General features: G+C 40.9%; 2 protein-coding genes across 4 annotated transcripts in view; one reads left to right on the top strand and one right to left on the bottom strand.

Annotated features, from left to right (window-relative positions):
- Positions 1 to 1,273: 1,273 nt before the first annotated feature.
- On the top strand, positions 1,274 to 5,303 carry LOC109486179 (acidic leucine-rich nuclear phosphoprotein 32 family member B-like). Of its 2 annotated transcripts, none has more exons than XM_019789892.1 (4): positions 1,274 to 1,884; positions 3,331 to 3,402; positions 3,748 to 3,792; positions 3,971 to 5,303. In XM_019789892.1, exons 2-4 carry the CDS (start codon positions 3,351 to 3,353, stop codon positions 4,378 to 4,380), a joined length of 507 nt encoding a protein of 168 aa, XP_019645451.1. In that variant the 5' UTR covers positions 1,274 to 1,884; positions 3,331 to 3,350; the 3' UTR covers positions 4,381 to 5,303. The 2 variants fall into 2 exon arrangements, with proteins under 2 accessions (XP_019645451.1, XP_019645450.1); XM_019789891.1 differs by having other exon boundaries at positions 1,278 to 1,888.
- Positions 5,304 to 5,674: 371 nt separating this feature from the next.
- Positions 5,675 to 20,636, bottom strand: part of LOC109486133 (serine/threonine-protein kinase stk11-like) — a 17,454-nt gene continuing 2,492 nt past the window's right edge. Inside the window, exons 2-10 of one of the 2 annotated variants that reach the window (XM_019789835.1) lie at positions 15,214 to 15,297; positions 14,554 to 14,643; positions 13,798 to 13,930; positions 13,045 to 13,181; positions 12,096 to 12,223; positions 10,275 to 10,332; positions 9,024 to 9,220; positions 8,160 to 8,316; positions 5,675 to 7,517 (exon numbers count right to left, since the gene is read on the bottom strand). In XM_019789835.1, coding sequence (XP_019645394.1) covers positions 8,162 to 8,316; positions 9,024 to 9,220; positions 10,275 to 10,332; positions 12,096 to 12,223; positions 13,045 to 13,181; positions 13,798 to 13,930; positions 14,554 to 14,643; positions 15,214 to 15,297 — 982 coding nt within the window. In that variant the 3' untranslated portion in view covers positions 5,675 to 7,517; positions 8,160 to 8,161. The remainder of the gene's footprint in view (positions 7,518 to 8,159; positions 8,317 to 9,023; positions 9,221 to 10,274; positions 10,333 to 12,095; positions 12,224 to 13,044; positions 13,182 to 13,797; positions 13,931 to 14,553; positions 14,644 to 15,213; positions 15,298 to 20,636) is intronic. The other variant, XM_019789836.1, reaches the window with a different exon arrangement.

Genomic DNA, 20,636 nt, shown 5'->3' with positions numbered 1-20,636 from the left:
CATGTTCCTGATCAACATGATAATGACTAAGAAACTGGTGGACGTCCCAATTACAAAGTACCTAATACCAGCCCAGAAGAGCCTTGAAGTGCCAGAGTTATCAAATAAGGATTGAGGTGTTCAAGAATTCATTCTTTCCTAGAAGTATCGCAGAGTGTAACTCGCTGTCACCAAGTACAGTAGGGGCATTGTCATTAGATAGCTTTAAACAATGTCTAGAGTTAGACGTTTAAGGGTTAGGTGTAACAAATCGATCGGTGTAATGTAGCCAGCTGCCGCCGCGCCGCGTGCATGCGAAGCTAGTGTGTTACAGCGAAAGGCGGTTATACAAGCTATACAGATACAGAACACAACACTTTGCTCTTTATGTATTCCTACAAAAATTTTGGAGAAGTCTTTCATTCGAATTCACATGTATTCTACGTTAGTTTTAACATAGTAAGCCGTGGTCAGGGTGTGACGATAACAGCGACGTAGAATGAATGCTTTAGTACGATCATTGGGCAAATGACTAATATATTTACTTGTCACTGTGGCCTACTTTATCAAGTAGTGATCTAGATAATGGTAAATGTGCCATGGGTGTGGGTAATTGCGAGTGAGTGAGTGAGTGAGTGAGTGAGTGAGTGAGTGAGTGAGTGAGTGAGTGAGTGAGTGAGTGAGTGAGTGAGCGAGCGAGCGAGCGAGTGAGTGAGCGAGCGAGGTCTTTGTGGTTTTAATTTTGCACATTTAGCTACTTTTCAGTCGCTGACGAAAAGTAGTAGATGCATTCTATATACTTGATAGCTTTTGAAATCTATCCATTTGCTTGAGCAACAATTTTCTTGTGTATCTCATTACCTGGATGTCTAACCTTCATGGACGTATCGTATATACATGTACATTTAGCGTGTTTGATGCTGTGATCGTAACAGTCATTACTTGTTTATTTATCAATTTTATTTATTACAACATTTAATGACAAAACAAGACGACGACATACATGTACTCAAGCTCATGGCTTATGTTCGTGTCGTCATCAAAACAAAGAACATTACATGTACAAAAACATATCAACATCAAATACAGACATGCAAAGCATAAGGATAACAGAGTAAAATAAGGTCAAACGAAAAATTACTGTGATCATCTGAAATATAATTATTAGTTATTTATTTGTTCTTTGAAAAACAAAATAACAGGCATAGTTCTGTTGGGTGCTACGTCACAGACGTATGTTGCTGGTGAAAAGCTATAATTACACATTCTGGCCGCGGCCAGACTAGATGGGGTCACTGGAGGTTAGTCCTGGGAATATGGGTCAACATTACGTTAGCGCCTCACAACTCAACAACTATAATTTATGCCGTCGTTAATATCAAATGTCTATTTACATGGATGCATTTATACTTGTAATTCCGGTTGTATATGTGAGTTTATATTGAGTAGAAGAAAAGCTCCCTTGGCTTTTTTTCTCCAGTGATACAGTCGCTAGCATATATAGGAACGTTCCTAGGATAACTTATTGTCAGTTTGAGGTTGACAAGAGGTGAGATTTGGAGAGGGAGGTGCATTCAGCAGAAGTTGTTCGCAGCTCTTTTCTGAACCACGTGGCGTTAGTGTTGTGTATCGAGTCACCTGTATGATCTGTACCTGTGTGTGAATTGTCAGCGGACGAACTAGTCCCGACTAGCGCGACCTGCACTTCCTACTACACATCCCAGTCCCCTGACACACGATACAGCTGAGGACTATATTTATAATGTGATATGCAGCGCACGGGTCCCAGACGTGGCAGGAATTGAAAGTATTGCCGGGGCCAGGTTTAGTCCAGACACCCGGGGGGAGCGGCGGTGGACTCCGATGATCATCTATAAACTCGTCTGAGGTTTGGTGTAGAACACTGTAGGTAAGCATTCTCTCCAGGTGCATGTAGGTAGGGGGCGCAGGTAGCACGCAGCGCGGGTAGGGGGCGTGTTTCATAGGGAAGACAAGTTATGATCGACCCGGTAGAAGCTGCAGTCTGGAGCATGTATTACGGTCAGACTGCCGACTCGGTAAATCTAATCCAGCCACAACACGGTATATTGTTTAGGTTGTAGAATTGCTTAGAAAGCTGTAAAGGTGTTTTTGCTTTGGATAACTATCGTTCAGTTAGGTAGCAACAGCACTACAAGGTATAGCTGTCAGTTTGGCCGTGTGTAAACATCAGTTTTTAAAACCACTACCGTTGGCGATATTCTACCCCAAACGGTCATGGACGGACATTCTTGTGGACCCTATTGCAAATGCGCATGTCATCTTGGCTATTTCTGTGCGAATTTTCAAGTCAACTCACAGAATTCAGAAAAACATTTGGTGATCATGAAAGTGTTGCTTTAAGAGGACGTGTAGAAAACATAAGGAGAACGCGTGCGCACGGGCTTGAAGCCCGTTGAACTGTAAGACCCCCTTGCCTTGTGACTTTACAAAAGGATAGGTCCTACTTAAACTCCCCCCCTCCCGCTTCCTACAATAGAGAGGTTGAGTGCGACGTGACAAACTTGTTTGTTTGTCGCCATGTCTGCCAGTCGTCGCTGGTTTGAACCGGAATCCCGGACATACGAAGCCGTAGCTTCACGCACAGATAGCTAATTCTGAAGACTAGCCCTTGCCTCCTTGCTGTTTAAATACGTAATCTATGAGAGCTCTAGATCTGTAGATGTTCTGTGAAACATTGAGAGTAATTTTGTGTAAAACACGTTCGCACGGAGAGCCTATTGACGCCCTGGCAGCGCCAGAGGTCGGTTCTCTTGGCATGTGTCCCAGGACCACCCGTTCGTCACTCTGCCTCTATACCTCACAAACTCAGCTGACAGGGCGGTCAGTAGCCTCTACCAGGCGTCGGGAGGCGGCTGGAAATAGTACAAAGTGGCCCAATAGCAGAGAGATAACATGCCGAGGGAGTTGGTCCGCTAGAGAGTACATTTTGCCGCACCAGGCATGTCATCTCTCTATTGGGCCATGCATTTTCTACTCTTTCCAGCCGCCTCCCGAAGCCTGGTAGAGGCTAGCGCGGCTAGAGCTATGTGGCAATAGCGATGTTGAAGACACGTGACTGTAACGTGTATTTTTATTATCTTACATTCTGCAGCAAATTTGGAACTTGTTGAAAGTAGGGTATGTAAACGTAAAAGTCTATTTGTCAGTCAAAGGAACGCATATATTAAGGTATGATTATTTCGAGATAAATTCGACTTTTGCACAATAGCTATAGGTTTAAACTTGAAAGACAAATCGAATGTGACGTATCAAAGTTCATATGCATCTTCACATCCTCACATCCTCTGCTCTTTTTGTTTGTTCGTACAGGAGAGCCACCTAGCGGAACAATGAATAAGTTGTTGTGGAAGTGCCTGGCGTTACTGGCGCTGTTAGCAGTAGGTAAGGGATCAATGAACTCTGCATGTGTAGTGTGTCTTCGCGCCATGATTAGCACATTCAATAACTTGTCCATATTAGTACGCTGTACATGCCTGCGCTACACTAGGACGAGTGAACACAACAGCGTTCGTTAACTACTATGACGTTCTTTATGATTCAGTTGAAGTAATGTAAGACCATGTAAGAGAACTTTGCCTACAAATTATCGGGATTTATACTATTTCCATTCGATCAGTCATATACACCACAACTACAAACGCCATATTTCTGTGCTTATTCTACATATACCAAGCACTACAATAACGCCACTTCTGTTTAATTGCCTTAATATTCCTTTCCTAACAGGATCTGCTGATCACCACCAGGGAGAAGAAGATGACGGTTACGAAGGTAAGGTTATCTTTTAGAAATGTTGATTTTATATTGGCATATATTACGTTTCTGCTTTCAACAACTCTTATAAAATGATTGTAAAATGAACGCAAAAGGTGCAATTAATGGAAGAACGACACAGTTTTGAGAGTGTTGACAACCATATTTTATCTATTCAATCGCCTTTTGTGTTTAGAAGAGGGAGATCAGGAGACGCCCGACGATGATGACGAGGGAGAAGATGAGGAAGATGGGGAGGATGGTGACGAAGAGGATGATGGGGACGACGATGGGGGCGCAGGGAATGGGGTAGAGGAGGATGATGGGGATGAAGAAGATGATGGGGATGAGGATGAAACAGATGAGGGGGATGAAGAAGAAGAAGATGATGAAGTAGAGGAGGATGAAATGCCCACCGGTATCCCGAACCTTGAGGCGGAAGACGATGTCGGCGTCACGCAGGAGACGGGAACAGCCGGGCCCGACACTACGGATGACGACGGCGCCGTAACGAAAGCAGGGAAGCGTTCCCACGCTGCCAAGGGTGCCACAAGCAGCCTCATCCTGCACCTATCGCCTTTGCTGCTGCTCCTGCTTTCCCAATAGATAACTCAGCTGCGCCTCCTACTGGTATTAGGACAAAGTGCAGCCGGAGACTGTGTGCCTTACATGCTGCAAGCAAACAGTTTGAAACCTGATATACTGCAGATATTCTTGTGGTGATGACGGCTGAGGGATCATGACTCTGGCTGTGGAGTATGACATGGTGCTATCGTTCAGTTGCGCCACCTGGTGGAAACATTGAGCATTGCATCACGGATACATTGAAACAGCCTGACGAAAATCAAAAGCACAGTACATGTCATTAGCACCTTAAATGTTTTCCAGAAGCACGTGTTTCAACTTCTTAGGAAGCATCAGATTATACAGAAAGATGTACGTACTCATTTGTAAAGAAAGTAGCAAAACAACAAAACTTTCTCGACTTTTGTAAAGTAATATGTGTTGGATCTCTCTGGCGTTCACAAATGTGACAAAAGTGGTTATTATTATTAGGGCTGTTACGAGAATTGTGCAATATAAATGTAAATGATATGCATGAGAATACTAACAGTATATGGTGTTTCCTCAGTATATGGCGGGGAATAGACCGAAGATGTCATTCTGAACACAACAATGCTAGGAAAGGAAACTGTCCATTGTTTGTTGCTCTCCCTGTATATGTAGAAGCAAATTTCTTGCATTGTACCCTGAATCACCAACATGGCAAGCGCCCATTGGTCAGACCCTGGCTAGAAGGCCCAATCAGCCTGACACTAAGAGATTGTGTAACACAGGCTAGACTGACATGTGTCGTATGATGGCAAACAACCTTTAGGACTAGTCTACGCGCTTCTGGGTGTATAAAAACAGAATAGACGGATTCCCAGCCTGTGAATAGAAGTCCCGCAGCCTGACGCCAATTGTACAGAATGTACTCTAGTAGATGTTTCCTAAATGTCAATTAAAAGGGAACACGTTTCTCTCTATATCTCTCTCTGTCTCTTACTGTGCCTTATGCCCTTAGGCTACAGCAAGTAATTTTATAAATGTCATCAGCGCGCGCATTAATTTTCGCCTGATTTTTGAAAAAAAAACAACAGAAATTTTGTTGCCTTCTGACAGTGGTCAACATGACGAAAATGGGCTAAGATGTCTGTTGCCATGCCGGAACGTGAATGGCAGATAACTATGAAGACAGGAGACAAGAAAAGACTCTAATTCAATGTTATGCTTTTTACTTTGATGCAGTGATATGTGATGCTGGCTGTGTATATGTGATGTTCTCACTGCATCAAAATCATTTGTACAATGATTGAGTCAAAATTCAAGAATGTAGGAACATTGTTTTTTCGGCCCGCCTTTTTTTCTTGCCCGCTCGCATTAGATTTGGAATCTGTGAAGGATGTCATCCATAAAATTTACTTGCTGTGCCCTTATGGTACACGAACAATGATCAATAACAAAGAGTCAACTGTTGTCATTGGCAGTTTATATAGCATCATGTCTTCTTTACTGAAAGCTCTATATACAGCATAATCTATGTATAAACGGTGAAGTATACATGTACATGTACATCCTCTACAGCAGTCGTAGGCAAGACATTCAGTACAAGTAGCTGCTCTATAGTATAGTTCCTCCACTCTGAAGTGTATAATACATATTCGTACATGCTATGTATATTCCATGGATAAATTTGCATTTTCATACATACAAGACATTTTTTTGTGTACTTCATATACTCAGTTTTAACTACAAGCTGTATAAAAGTGTGAATCTTTTGGGTCCAGTAGTTAGGTGGTATCCAAATGTGTTTAACTTATTTTCACCACGTTGACCTAGATTATAGGTAATGCTGTTTTGTTATTTTTTTAGTTTCTTTTGAAACAGCTGTTTTACCTTGTTACAGGAGAGCACTGGGCAGCACACACAGACATGTACACTGTTGTAGGACAGAAGTCTACAGTACAATGTAAACCTGGGTACAACAAGGAGCCTACATTTGTTCTCTGACAAGTACGTCGGCAGAACATACTGTGCCTGCGCGAAACCCTGATTTTTCATGGTTTTTGTTTTCACGATTTTTGGTCAATTTTGCCTGTGGCAGAAGACATCTTCTCTGACAGAACATTTGGAAACTACTAACAGACGGGATGTATATACCTTATATACGTGAATATCACCTTATGTAAGACATTCTGCCGAAGTGCTATGCAGAATACATCACAGCTTTTGCACAGGTGCAGTACGTTCTGCCGATGTGCTTGTCTGACAGCAATCTTCTTCACATGACATGTCCTGATAATACTGAGATAACAATAGGCTGAACAAAGTGATACACAGCTGTTACTTATATAACCAACTTACAGGTAGGGACAACATGGCCTGAGTACCAAGCAATATAAGACAGTATACTATGAACTACCACTGTTGAAGACTGAAGATGTACCTCTCACCATTCAGTTAACTTTTTTCCTGCTGCCTAACCTCATAACCTAACAACTTTTGTGCAAAGAAAGGTTGCCACAGTAGTTAGGAGGTTAAATTTGAAGTGTTTAACAAGCCGCCTGGTTTGGTGCTCTTGCCAAAAAAGGCTGGAGGGTCCCATAACCCTTCTAGACCCTCATCATCAGGTCAGAGTTCAGGAACAGCCAAGGTCAAAGGTTAGCCTCCTGGTGATAAGGTGTCAGGTCAAAGTTTACTCTGAACAGACAATTTCAGCACCTGTCAGGTCATAGTTCAGGAAAAGCACAGGTCAAAGGTTAGCCTCCAGGTGATGAGGTTAGAGTTCACTCTGAGTAAACAATTTCAGCACCTCACTGTCAGGTCATAGTTCATATGGCACAGCAGGCTGTACAGGGTCAGATGTCAGCACCAGGTCACATTGGGTCAGAGGGTATCTTGTTCACAGTATGCTGTGTGGGGTCAGAGGTCTTCCTTTCCAAAAGAACAAATGTCAGTATGTTTTGTTGTGAAGCACCAGGTTATGTTGAGTCAGAGGTTTGCCTACCAGAAACAGACTGTGCAGGGTGATTGGACTTGCCAGTGATGGGTTGTGTTGAGTTGAAAGTCAGTAAAAGACTGGGTTTTTTAGAGGTTGGTTTGCCAGCAGTAGGGCTCCGGTACCCTTGCCTCTGCATCAGCAGATAACAGCTGAAGGTGGATATGTAGGCTGCCCAGGGTCCCCCCAACACAGGAACCTGCTGATAGACACAAAACACAGCAATGTTCCAACTGTCAGCTACACTGTCAGGCACAGAATAAACAACTTATGATACAGTTGAACTGAGAGGAAAAGACTCAATAAGGTCAGAAGCAAATTAAAGGAGTGCTTTTTTTGAGCATTCTCAAGTAGGTCCTAAGTCACACATTCTACTGCCAAACCATGGATAAGCAAATTGTAAGGCGATACACAAAGAATACTAATTACAGAGAGGAACCTTGGAATAACAGTGAAAGGAAAGTGGGAGAAAGGTCAAAAGGGGTATGAAATACAACAGGAAACCTATGGGCTGGAATGGAATACAAAAAAGAAAGGTAACATTTGCAAAGCAAATGCATGATGTTTACCTTCGTATATGGTCAGACTCTGCTCATATGGTCATAAAGGAGTCTAATCCCTCCTGCTATAAAATTGCAACATGTTGTAACCCAACACTAGTTACCACGGTGACAGACGTCTGGTTCAGGTCATTGACCTTATTTGTTTGGAGAAGAAGAGGATAAAGAAACAGAGCAAAACAATATGTTTTCCCTCTGTAAACATAAAAATCAGTGACTTCAAGTTCACTACAGAAATTTGTCGAACCTTGGGAAGTAAAAGACAAGGCTGAGAAAGTACTCACTGTCATTGTTGTTTGCAGGAGCTGATTTTGCGAACCTTGCTGAATCGAGACTTGCTGCCTATGGAGGAAGTGCTGGCTGTGGTGGGTTGACCGTGCTGTATGGACGTACTGGACTTGTCATCAGGCTCCAGGGCAGCATCCTCCTGGCAAGCTTGTCCTACAACATGGATGAGAATTGTTAATGACATAGCAAAAATTATACACGTACCCATGATACAAAATAATCTTGACCAATGGCTTCCCTGTATGGTTGATTAGCATATTTCCTGCCCAATGGATCCCTGTATGGTTAATTAGCATACATGTAGCTCCTATCTAAGGGCCCAATGGCATCTCAGCATGGTTAATTAGCATATTTCCTGCCCAATGGATCCCTGTATGGTTAATTAGTATACATGTAGCTCCTATCTAAGGGCCTAATGGCATCTTTGCATGGTTAATTAGCATATATCCTGCCCAATGGCATCTCAGCATGGTAATTAGCACATCTCCTGCCCAATCACTACCCAGAAGGGTCAATTAGCATATCTCCTGCGAAATAGCTTTTTAGCATGGTTAATTAGCGAATCCCCTGCCCAGTGGCTACCCTGTATGGTTAATTAGTATATCTCCTATCCAATGGCATCTCAGCATGGTTAATTAGCATATCTCCTGCCCAGTGACTACCAAGAAAGGTTAATTAGCACATCTGCCCAATGGCATCTCAGCATGGTTAATTAGCATATCTCCTGCCCAATGACTACCAAGAAAGGTTAATTAGCACATCTCCTGCCCAATGGCATCTCAGCATGGTTAATTAGCATATCTCCTGCCCAATGGCTTCTCAGCATGGTTAATCAGCATATCTCTTATCCAATGGCTGACCTCTCCTGCCAAACCCTGACTGCAGCATGTCCTGTATTGCCCTCTCCTCCTCCTCTTCCTCATCCTCGTAATCCTGGTCTCCATGGAGATCCTCCAAATATGGCACGACCGTCATGCTGCGGGTGGGGTCCTCTGTGTCTGGGAGTGGGGGGAGGGGGGTGGCGGCTTCCGTCCGGGGATGTTTCTTTCTACACCAACTGGAACAAAGGACCAGGAAACATCAGCTAACAATCGCCAGGGAAACAAATGCACAAATTGTTTCCTATTCAGAAGGGACCATGTTCAACATTCTTAAACATTCTACACAGTTATTCATACATTGAATCATGTTGCAAAGGGAACATCTACCTTTAAGGGAACATCTACCTTTACTGTCAGTTTTCAAGAAACGTCCTTCATTTTAAATCAATATCACTGGCAAGTTGTTTAGAAGGAGACTTGTGTCCTGTTGTTAGGAAAGCAAAATTTGTACTTATGTATTTAATATCATTATGGGTTCACCACACCACGAAGTGGTGTGGTGAAACCATATTGCTTTTTCTGATGTTTCTTCTTCTTCTTCTCCTCCTCCTCCTTCTCCTCCTGCCATTTTTTAAATGGATTCAGCTTCTTCATTTTAGGGCCCAAGGTCCTGAAATTTGGTATGGAGGTACAGTGGGCAAATACCCCTAGGCGTTTTTTAAATTATTGTGATACAGGCTTTTAGAATGGTTTTATTTGAGTTTTTTGGCTGTGTTATAGCAAATGTATTACTGTGTTAGGGTGCCTTATTTACCACGTTTGGACATGAGTCATCACAATGGAATGCAGGGCATCAACCAATAGGCATGCAGCTTTCCTCTATACTTCTTGCTGATTGGCTGTTGGGATTTAACTTGATTAACACCTGCACAGAAGCATTTCCATACTGACAGTATGTCTGTATTCAAGTGTTTTGGTAGGTATTTCAAGCTTTCCTGCTCCAGCAGTGGAATGCCGGGCATGGACGTTTTTTTTTTATTTTGAAAATCAACAGTTTGCATTATGCAATTAAAAATCCTAACCAATAAAGTAGGGAATAGCTATCCAACTGTTGTTTTAGTTGTATTTTACTTCATATTATAGTTATATCAATGTAAATCATTGTTTTCCCTTGTGTTTCCCATTCTTTCCCTGCCATGTCGTAAAATGTGGTGAACCCATCGCTGTATTTGCTCCAAAGCAAATATTGGCCTTTCTAGTTTAATATCATTTCTAAGGAGGCAGACTTACTCATGTATTCTACACTGTTGTAAGGTAAACCTCTGCTCTGGTTCATGTTGCAGCATTCCTAAAGGACAGAAAGACATGGGATTCAGATCTCAAGTGGAACATAAATGTATACGAATATACATGAATGCAACTAACAGCACTGGCCACATATGCAGAACATACAAAAGGCCTAGGAAAAAAAAGTTGTTTTCTGTTTTAGTCCTGAAAACAATTACGGTCGGTAGTTAGGGATCATCTTTTTCTTCTTCTTCTTTTTTAGACTAAATACGATCTCTAGTGATCCAACTTATACAGTACAGTTTAAAAATGTACAACTTGCATAAGGACACTTTCATTTTCAATACAGTGCTCACCAACTATTTGCATCACTGATATTGGCATAAACCTGGGATCTGCATAAAATTCTGAAAACCCAAACCATTTCCCATTCACTACATTATAAATTGCATGGCATAATTGCATGAGCTGTTATGACTTTCACCTGATATTGGACTAAAATATTTCCAAGTCAATGGCACACTGACCCAGAAGTACGTGGAAGAAATACATGTAATTTGTTGCGCATCAGCAAATCCGCATGAAGTCCATTGTTATTCATTCATTATCACCCCTGCACCCTCCATTGTCATACACTTTCTCTGTTGTCACTTCCTTCTGGACAGGTGAGAACCCCCAATCACTCAATGATGATTGTGTGAAGAAGTCCTTTGTTCCTTTTTGGTGTCCTTGATTGGGCTGTTGTTTTAGGTTTGGTAAGCTTTTGCCCAACACAGGGGTAGACAATATGAAGGTGGAATGTGTCTGATCTTCTATCTCCATGTTAGCCCTGTTCATTATAAGTTTCTGAATGCGACTTGAAGATTAGAATATGGTACATGTATGTAGTTGTGGGTGAAAGTGAGTATATAAATACCAATAACATCATGTTTGTGGTTGTTTCAATCAAGGAGCTTTCATCATGTGATGAAAGCTCCTTGTTTCAATTGGCCCCAGCCCAGTATCATCCATAACCAACTGACCTCCCCTCCCTGTCGGTCGTGTGGACTCTCCTAAGGTTATTGGACTAAACCTGTTATAGGAATAAAATTCCCTGACAAATCGTCCATGCAAATAACAGGAGAGCACTGTATTGGACAACCAATTGTACGATGTTTCATCACTCAGGTGTCATATAGTAAAGCTAGAAAAGGTCCTAAAGGAGCTAGAAAAATTGTCCTTTCCAGCCTAGGGTCGGCAGTTTTTTCTAGGGTCAGTCGAGAAAAACAACCTTTTTTTTCTAGGCCTAAACATCATGGAAGGTATCCTTCTAAGACAAAGAGCATTGTTCCACCACTGTGTGATATATGAAAGCATGTCAATAGTCGATCTCTTCTCACGAAAACCATACTGGCTGTCACAGAGAAGCTGGTGCCTGTACAAGTGGGCACCCATACCTTGTTAAAGTGCCAAAATCCAACACTCAGCTTCACATGTCTTCATATGTACCAAGGACTAGCAGGCTGTGGAACTCCTTACCAGCCTCGGTCCTCCCTGACAGTCCTAACATGACTAAGTTCAAGACTGCTGTAAACAGTTTCTTGTTGAACTCTTAGAGATTTTCTAATTTATGACAATTAATTATGTACCATGCAATTATGTATTATGTATAATGTATCTGATAATTTTGGGATCGAATGTGCTGTTCACTTAACAGAGGGGAATTGATGTGACATTATATTGAACCGAAAATCATTGATATACGATGTTAAGACCAGGTTCACTTGCATTGATTAGAAAAAAGGGAACAGCAGCATTTTGTCTGAGAAATTCCCTGTCACCTACCTCTAAGTAAGTCTGATAATAGTGGCCCACATTCCTCTGGTATTGTGTACTCCCCCCGACCTATATTCTCAAACAGCTTGTAGATGTTGTCTCCCTCAAACGGATACTTCCCTGTTGTCATGTTGTACCTGAAACAAATAAACAAGTACATGACGTGGTGGAGGATACAACAGCAAATCAACAGACCAACTAGAGAAAGAACATTTGCAAAGCAAATGCATAATGTTTACCTTCGGACATGGTCTGCTCTATTAATTTTTACTCAAACACATTCACATACATGTGCTACCAGTACAAGGTGACAGGAGCAGAGCAGACCATGAAATTGCAACATTATGTAACCCAACACCAGTCACCATGGTGACAGACGTCAACAAATCATGTCATTGGCCAGGTCAGAGGTAAAGTGTTTGGAACAGAAGAGGAGGAAGAAACTGAGTAAAAACAATATGTTTTCCTTCGGTAAACATAATTAAATAAAGCAATGTACACATGTATGACAATGCGGTCATTGTATACTCTGACTGTCACAAGCTCCTTGAAAGACACAAAATTTTGACCTCAGAAAAGAAAATTATATACGCGGGCTATAATTTTGGGTGCAGCATATAAAATAAAACCTAATTACAGATCTTACTGCTCCTCTTCTAAAGAATCTAAGCTTGAATCTGAAATGGAGCTAACTTCAAAATCTTCAAAGTACTACAACAAAGATTATTTTCCTGACATTAAAATGACAAGAATATCCTGTACTATTATAAATTTAATATGTTTAAAAATACCTACAAAATTATTTGGGTGCACCCACAGAAAAAAAAACTGGGTGCACAGCTCCAATTTTTTGTGCACTAAGATGCAGATGCACCCTGAGTACTAGCATTTCGAGCCCTGGTGAATGAATAAATGAGGGCAGAAATGACTGAAGAAAGAACAACAGCTCCAGACTTACAGTGTGACCCCAGCAGACCAGATGTCCACTTTAAACCCTAGAAATGTCTCCAGCCCCAGCGCGATCTCTGGTGGTTGGAAGGCGGGAGAACCTTGGCTTGTCCGACAAACATCGCCGGGGGTGTACAGGTCCAGTTGCTGAGTGACAAAGACGGACAAAAACTTATCACTAATTGCAGCCAGAGGGCCCAAAATTTAATCATTTCTCAGGCCTCAAAATTAACCTTTCTTCCTATTGTCCCAGCACTGTCCCAAAAATTTATTTCAGTTGTCCCGAAGTGAGGATAAACTGTCCCAACCTGTTTTTGGAAAGTATGGTATGACTTTAACTTGAAGCCAACTTTATTTTGCTTATGTTCACTCCCAGGCGCACTATAATTGCAGAGTAGACAGGAAATTCGGGGGATTTTTACGAATCCAAAAGTCGGGACATGTGCCTGATAAACAAAAGAAGAGCTGACAATTTGATGTTGATTATTTTTCTATTGTTCCAAAAATGTCCTAAAGTGTCTTTTTAGTTGTCTCAGCCTAAATTCTAGTGGTCAGTGGCCATTGGACCACCTTTAATTTCAAGCCCTGTTTCTATAGGTCTCATCAAGACCTACCCATCTACCAACTTTCATGACAAAGCATATAAAGCTTCTTGAGTTATGCAGTTCACAGACAAACACTACTGAAAACATAACCTTCTTTGCAAAGGTAAAAAGCGACAATGTACTATTGACACTTTCAACTTTGAACTTTGCCCCCTGACCTCTGCGACCCCCAGGTCGGTGATCTTGAGTGTCCCGTCGGTGGCCAGGAGCAGGTTCCCAGGTTTGATGTCTTTATGGATGATCCCCTGACTGTGCAGGTAACACAAGCCTTCCAGCAACTGGCAGAAATACCTGTGGTACATGTGTAGGGGAAGGGGAGGTTAATATCAATGTATAGATTAGATAGTAAGAATTGGTACAACGATATGATTGAAGACACTGCATCTTCAGTAAGGGGTTTCAAAAATACCTAGAATACAGAGGGGAAATTTGACAAACAGCAACAGGGTTCTCGCCAGGATTTTTTCACAGAATACATGTATGGGTCAGGTACGGAAGGGCAACTTTTGCGGCGCAAGCGCATTGAATGGTTTGGTAATTTCTTCCCAAAAAACTTAGGGGGTCTAAAAGGCCTGGCAAGAACACTGAGCAAGACATAAATGGAGGTTTATGAAAATATTCCATCATCTTGTTATATCATAATTATTATGGTTAGATTTATGTAATTTTCTGGTACATAAACTTACTTGTTGGGCAGCTAAAACTAGGCAGAATGTGTCTAATAAGTGTTAAATCTATGTGTATATTTCTGTACGCCTCGAGTTTTGGACCTCATGTGCTTTTTACCACATGAGGTATAATTGAATGAGGACACTGACAGTGACATCTTCAACTCTGAAGAACTACCAAGACATTTGTTGACTTACTTGCATTTAGGAAGAGAGAAACATGGTCCAATTTGAACCCTTACTCACCCATGGGCTTGCCAGATGGGAAACTTCTTGCCCGGTGCGCTCTCTAACATCTCCTGTAGTCCTCCTACACAGTACTCCATCACTAGGTACGTGTGACTGGTTAAGGTCTAACCTATTAAACACACTCTATACAGTTTTCAAAATCATCACATAATAACACTAGTATAACTATATATAGTACTGGTGAAAATTTTGATACAGTGTATCTGTTCCATATGTAACTGTTCCATGAGCTATAAACTACAATATGTGCAAATGACCTACTTTGGCTACTACAAAGTCCTTTTTAGAAAGGCTCTTAGTGTATTTTGGCACACATTTTGACAGACTAGCCAAAGAGGCTCGGTAGGCGTCACTCCACCGTATAGGGAGGAAAGTCATGTAAAGTGCCTTTCCCAAGGGCACAACATTGGGTCATGCTGAGTATTGAACCCGGGACCTATTGGTTCCGAGTCCAACGCTCTAAGTCTAATAACTGTTGCACCACTAATGCCACTCTACAAAGTCCTGATGGTGAGTAATTGAGCATTGGTGCAGAATGCTGAAGTCAGTGTGTCAAACTGTCTAAAAGATGCATATATATGGGGCAGAGAAGATTGTGTGTGAGTATGCATGAGTTGTGTGTGTTAGGATGATGAACAATCATAATTGGAAGGATATATTTTCTGTTTCTCCTCGTTGTACAGTACGTCCACCAGGTTGATGATGTTCTTATGTCTCAGCTTCCGCAACAGCTGGATTTCTCTGCGAGGGAAAGAAACACAGGATGCATGTAACACATGTGGGTATACAAATGTACAGTAGATATCATGAAAATTTATGTGCGTTGGTAGTTACATGTTAAGTTAGAGTTAAATTAGTCACTTTTTTTGATCCAACACAAAGAAGTTCTCTCCCCTAGAGCTACCAGATACCTTTGACCCGCCAGTGTTGACGTCACACTTCAAAGAGGCCAGGTGACAAGTCTCACTGGGTCAGTCTACTGAGGAAGACCAGTTGAAAGCTCTAGTCTAGGCGAGAAAACTATTCAAAAGTCTTTGTGTTGAAGTCAACTTTATTTCGCTTATGTTCATTCCAGGCACACTATGATTGAAGAGTAGACAGGAAATTGGGGGACTTTTCTGGATCCAAAAGCCAGGACATGTACCTGATACTAGTAAACAAAAGAAGGGCTGACATTCTGATGTTGATTAATTTTCTATTGTCCCCAAAAGGGCCCAAAGTGTCTTTTTAGTTGTCCCAGCCTAAATTTTAGTGGTCTGCGGCCACTGGACCACCTTTTATTTTCGAGCCCTGACATAGATCTAGGTGCATGTGTAAGAATGCTGACAAGTCCTTTCTACCCTCTACATGACCTTTGACATGTGTCACACAGCAGTTATGCCAATACTGCACATGTGAACCCATGGAGCACATCAAATAGTAATAAGAATAACAGATGTAAGACCACCTTTGAACGCCAGTGAACTTGTCCAAAGTGCTTCATGATGCAATGATTGATTGTTTGTCTCACATCATACTTTTTTCACACCTCTAACATTTAAATGTTGTCGGGACATGACATTGCTCAACTACATTTTGTGGTATGTGAAAAATTTCCCCACCATCATTAACTGCCACCCTCACAGTCACAGTAATAGGCCAGGGTTCTCATCAGGATTTTTTTTCTCAGCATAGGTGTCAGGTATAGAAGGGCAACTTTCGCAGTCCCATATACCAAAAAATTTTGAAACTCATAACCCCCTGAGACACTATTTCTCGCTTATTGAGGGACAGATTTTGTGAAGTTAAGGTTTTCCCTTTGCTATACAAGTACTTCATTCTCAAGTTATAATTTCATTTTTGTAAGATTTATGAAGATTCTCCCCCCACCCCCTAAAAAACACCCATATGCTGGTTGAAAGACAGTATAGGGGTCCAACACATAGCATAGGGGGTCCAAATCACAGCATATGGAGCCCATATGCTAAAAAGGCATGGCAAGAACTCTGCTAGAAAATGCCAGGTGGTTGACAAACGATATAAAATACAATCAGTACAAGTACTACAACCAATAAGAGCATAAACTGTACTTAGATTTTCCTAAAGTACATGTAACTTTTCCATGAACTCCCTCCATCCTTCCTTCCTCGACTCCTACCCCCTTCCTTTTCCTTCGTTCCAAGAAAAGGTATGTACTCCATGAACCATGTAATCTATACTTCCTAATGCCTAACCATGTAATCTGTACAAACCTATACTAGTACAAAGCTACTTCAAGAGTGTACATAAAACTATATATATTGTCAAATAATTTCTGAGGCCCCTACCATGTTTTTAATGGTACAGTCTTTATGAGCATACATGTAGCTGTAGGGTAGAATGACCTTCTGTGTTACCAGCCATATGGCTTGTCCCACATACATGCCAGAAAAGAAAGGCTTGTACTGGAGCTACCAATTAAGCATTGCTTTAGCCTTAGGCCCTGTCAAATGCTTCGTGCAATTGGCACCTTAGTAGAATAGAATGGGTAGTAAAATACAAACTTGCCTTTAGGCCACAGCAATTCAATTTGTTGGTTCTCAAATTTTTTCATAAGAAATATGAAGCGACAGGGCGAAAAAAATAAAAAAATTAAAACAGGTCTAGGCATCCTATTACCGGTACTAGTAGTATTATAATTTATAGCCCCAAATGCTACAACAGTAGCCATGAAGTCAACACAAAAGGTTGGGTTAATATTTCAAAAATGAATTTTGAGCTTTTAATCAAACCACTGGATTGATAGATGGAAAAACTGTCACAACTAGGAAGAAAAGGATTTTCCTCAACTGTTGGGGGCAAAATATGAGCATTTTTGAGATGATTCAGAACCAGAATCCGAGAACCAACGAATTAAATTGGTGTGGCCTTATATCCTACTCACAATAGGTGTTACATCCTGCAAATACATGTATATCTCATTGTAAGCCAAACATTATGAGTGTATAAATCATAGCTGCCTTTCTGTTTCCTTACAATGCAAGTTTACAAAAGACAACCAAATTCATGAATGAATGACGAACTATTGTGACTAGTCATGGCAATATTGCAACTTAGATCCGTCCACAAATGTTAGTATTGTGGTAACAAAAGATCTAGAGCTAAGTTAAAAAGTATGAAACATAATTCTGGTCTATTGGACTGTGACAAACAATGCTGATAATGTCAGGAATGTGGAATTAGCTACCCTAGTGTCACCAACACAAAGATGACATTTACTTTTTTTTTGTTGAGTGATCAGATCATAAATAATCTACTGAAGCTGACATAATAATAATATATACATGATTGTACATGAGGCTATACAGATATCTTGATTCTTGTGCTGCATACTAGTAACCACTTACTTACTACATCTATGATCTATACTATCATACTATAGTGTAGTTAGAGTGGCTACTGCTAAAATTTTGTCAATACATCAAGGTATTACTATTAGTACTTATGATGTAGTCCAGTACATTCACTTTGGGTTGAAGACACAGGCAAGACTTTAAATCATTGATGAAGGTTAGACATCCAGGTAGTAAGAATTATGCAAAAAAAAACAGTTACTCAAGCAATTTGCAACAGGGTATGCTTTTGGAAACAGTCAGATGTATCAGGTAGCATCCACTACCTTTTGTTGGTGAAGAATTTGAATCATTTGCAAATTGATTAGTTGACTGTGACTATGATATTACAATGAATACACTGATGTGATCTAGCAGTAGCATTGAAGTTGAACTGTTTGTGCCAATTAAAATGACCCATTGCTAATACAAGCCTTTCATCTGGCAAACTGACTAAGTTCTTTTCAAACCTCAGGTCACCAAGTTCTATTCATAACTGCCTTGAACAAATAGGTGTGCTGACTCACGTGTAAACATCCATGTGCGTACAAACATTCCTGTTTACTCTGGTGTATGTGCAAACATACCTGATTGCAGATTCGATGACTTAATAGCAATCACAGTATAATGTAGTAATCACTGAGGCTTCTAAAAAAGTTTGGATGTCACATCTAGGATCTAGCAAAGTCTGATATACTAGTATTGTTTCCGGGGGTCTCCCCAGAAATTCTTAGGGGAGAGGTGCTCCGAAATTGGTTGATGAAAAATCAGCATATTTTCATGAAAATACTAAGGGAAAACCCTACATTTGAACATTTGGGAGAGGTGCTAGGATTTTGGAGAGAGGGGGAGCACCCAAGCTTGCTTCATTGCTTGGAGAGAGCCCTGGTTTCAATGTAATGCCTATAAATGCTTACTTGCTTATAAATATAATACTGGTAATAGTACCTTGTTCTTGAAGGAGGTATTGTGTAATGTTGTTACAACATTTTATGGTCACAAAGACTGAAAGAGCTTCAGTCTAAGAGCTCATAAATATGTCTGAGACAAGTAAGAGTAAGAAAGAACATAATTTATGATTATTACCCTCTAAACGTCTAAGGCATATTGACAGTCTTATTTAGCAGTCACCTTATTTCTTATTCTTGATGAGGAATAAAGACAAGTGATACATTTTATCTGACACAATTCGCAGGTCTTTACAAATCCAGCTCTAACACTGACTAATTCTTGGTCATCTCTATTATCAGACTTCAATTATCAAAAACAATTAAGTCCTAATCACTGTTATCACCTTTGTGATTGAAAGAACAACATCAACTTTTGTTTCCATATTAAACCCATCAGGTAAAACTTGTGGCTTTTGCAAGTCAATGGTGTCAAAATACATGTTGTGTATTCAACATTTTTCTTGAAGTTGAAGACAATAAAGAACACTGTTATCACCTTTGCGACCGAAAGAACAACATCAACTTTTCTTTCCATATTAAACCCATCAACTAAAATGTGTGCCTTTTATTTGCAAGACAATGGTGTCAAATATCTTGTGTATTCAACATTTTCTTGAAGACAAAATTACAAACATGTGACTTGTTCACTAGGGTGCCTTCTGTGTATTTTTCTGATAGAAATTACATTTGTATGTAGGTTCTAGTTGATGTCCAAGCAGATGTCATAGGTGCAGGTTTCCCAGACATAACGTCATGCTAACAGTATAATGTATGTTTGGACTACTTGCGTATGTACCATTTATGATGAAGAACTATGCATAGCAACACAAATACATTGATATTATCATAGACATAGAGTTTCACCACAAGTCTGACTGAGACATAATAATTTACTAATAACTTACAAATATTACATTTTAGCGAGCGTCGCGGCTCTCTCCTTCTCGAAATTTGTATCCACTGGAGCCAATATGTTTGCAACCTTCGTAATATTGGCCAGCAGTTTGCTGACCGCTCATGTTTGTTGTGTATTGTTATGTGAATGCAGGGTGGATAATACCCATATCATTGAATCCTTTCCCCACAAAGAGGGAAGACAGACCATTTCAAATATACAACTTCCCAATTCCATTTTTCCATCTATTACTGGTATTAACTCGTCAGACTGGAAAGATTCCAATCTGTTTCCACTTGTTTCTTTCATTATCAACCATAACCATAATCAGAATTGGATTCTTTTAAGGAAACCAAAGGCTACTGTGTTATATATTCTTCTTCTTATACTACGGGGTGGAGACATTCAGCCCAACCCTGGCCCACGAGCTCCGAAGTACCCTTGTGGCGTGTGTCGCAGAGCTGTTAAATGGGAGAAGGTTGATGGGCGCAGGGCAGTCTGTTGTGACACGTGTGACACCTGGTATCACACAGACTGTATGGGCATGTCGACACCAGTGTATAACGCTATTAATCGCCCTAACATATCATGGATCTGCTGTAGTTGCGGTCTCCCTAACCTTGGCTCCAGCTTGTTTGATTCTACTATATTTGAAACCTCAAACTGTTTTGCTTTTCCGACATCTGATTCTAGCCCCTGCTCCTGCTCAGGGAGTTCTGTAGGCTCACCTGTAGCCTCATCTACCCCGACTAGCCAAGTCCCTAACCACCCACCGAGGGACCGATCACGAGGTAAACCCCTCAGAGCTGCAGTTGTTAACTTTCAGTCAATACGAAACAAGACCGCAGAATTTCAGGTCTTCTGTGATACGGTGGACCCTGACAT

The sequence above is a fragment of the Branchiostoma belcheri genome, unplaced genomic scaffold (genome assembly GCF_001625305.1).
Source record: "Branchiostoma belcheri isolate BF01 breed outbred unplaced genomic scaffold, Haploidv18h27 scaffold8, whole genome shotgun sequence".
Lineage (NCBI taxonomy): Eukaryota > Metazoa > Chordata > Leptocardii > Amphioxiformes > Branchiostomatidae > Branchiostoma > Branchiostoma belcheri.
The sequence above is the reverse complement of the archived record's forward strand: the minus strand, read 5'-3'. Positions and strand labels throughout refer to the sequence as shown.